This window comes from Amblyomma americanum, chromosome 8 (assembly GCF_052857255.1).
Source record: "Amblyomma americanum isolate KBUSLIRL-KWMA chromosome 8, ASM5285725v1, whole genome shotgun sequence".
In the NCBI taxonomy this organism is placed as follows: domain Eukaryota; kingdom Metazoa; phylum Arthropoda; class Arachnida; order Ixodida; family Ixodidae; genus Amblyomma; species Amblyomma americanum.
In genome coordinates, this window is record NC_135504.1 from 103,022,410 (window position 1) to 103,023,918 (window position 1,509).

The 1,509-nt window shown below is 46.7% G+C and overlaps 1 protein-coding gene across 1 annotated transcript; it reads left to right on the plus strand.

Annotated features, from left to right (window-relative positions):
- The first annotated feature begins 238 nt into the window (after positions 1-238).
- Positions 239-1,096, plus strand: LOC144100603 (uncharacterized). The gene has a single exon (XM_077633495.1). It carries the CDS (start codon positions 239-241, stop codon positions 1,094-1,096), a length of 858 nt encoding a protein of 285 aa, XP_077489621.1.
- The last annotated feature ends 413 nt before the right edge of the window (positions 1,097-1,509 follow it).

Here is a 1,509-nt window from a genome sequence, read left to right on the forward strand (position 1 = left end):
CATCTGGACGCCACACCAAGAAGGCGAAATTTGTGCTCGTCACCCGGTCGCCACCGACACTTGGGAGCCCCTGGCAACGCCACCTCTCGAAAACTGGACCAAACAAGCGGCGTCGGCGGCCCCATCGTCACCGACAGCACCGTTTGCGTCAGCTATAAAACAGCGACACCCACCTTCGGCACACTGTGGGCTTTGCGGCTGTGCCACTGTACGGACCGCTAATCAGCTTACCTTCGTCATGCAGGTCGGTGTTCCATATACTCTTTTTGCTAAGAAATCTAGTAATTATTGTCTGGTTCAGCTGCCGAGCCCACAGTGCTGCTTCTGCCTTGCTGTTGAATGTGTCAATGTGATTCGTGCTTTACTATTACTATCGGGCGATGTTGAAACAAATCCGGGACCACCTAATACTGATGCTGTTTTGGCCGAACTGCAAAAGTTGAGCGCTGGTCAGAGAAAACTTATTTCTGAAGTCCAAGGCCTGAAAAATCAACTAGTAACAACAGATAAAACAATATCTGCCCTAAGCGAACGAATTGCGAATCTTGACACCCAATTTGAGGTAATTAGTACCCTGCGAACAGAAATCGAAACACTTCAAACCAGCACTGCTAGAACGACCCACCAGCTTTCCGAGATAGACACACGTCTGGATGATCTTGAGAACCGCTCAAGAAGAAACAATCTAGTATTCTATGGACTTCCCGACCCAAATGAGAAAGAATCATATGACCAATTAGAAAAAATATTAATCCAGCACTGCCTTGATAGCTTGAACCTCGTAATCGACCCTAAAGACATAGAGCGCGCACACCGCTTTGGCCGTCACAGCATTGACCGCCAAAGACCTATAATAGTGAAGCTGTCTGCTTTCAAAACCAAAGGGGTCATTCTTTCGAATGGCCCTAAGCTTAAAAGTACAGATTTCAGTATCGGCGAAGATTTTTCTCGGCCCGTCCGAAATGCCCGAAAACACCTTGTGGCTTTCGCCAGAACCAAGTCAGGACCCTTTTCCCTTCGATACAAAACGCTGCACATGGGACCAAAACGTTACATGTTTGACCAAGACACACAGACCGTGAAAGAAATCGCATAGAAATCATGTCGCCGTCGGATCGCGCGCAAGCAACCACAGGCTACCCGTAGAGTTAATCTTTCTTTTTCCATAATCTACACCAATATACGCAGTTTACTTCCAAAGCGCGAAGCCCTGTCTAATCTCCTGTCATCTTCAGGCAGCAACATATTAATCTTAACTGAAACGTGGCTGACAAGCGACGTGACAGATAATGAAATTCTGAATGAATTGCTAAATTTCAATGTTTACCGCAATGATCGTCAAGGCACACGCGGAGGAGGTGTTCTTATTGCCATTAACAACCAAATATCTTGTTCTCATGTTAACATTAGTTCAGATCTAGAAATATTGTGGTTAAAATGTTGCGCTGCACCGGAAACAGTTCTACTTGGCGTCTGCTACAGGGCCCCCAACAGCAACCCAGGATTCGC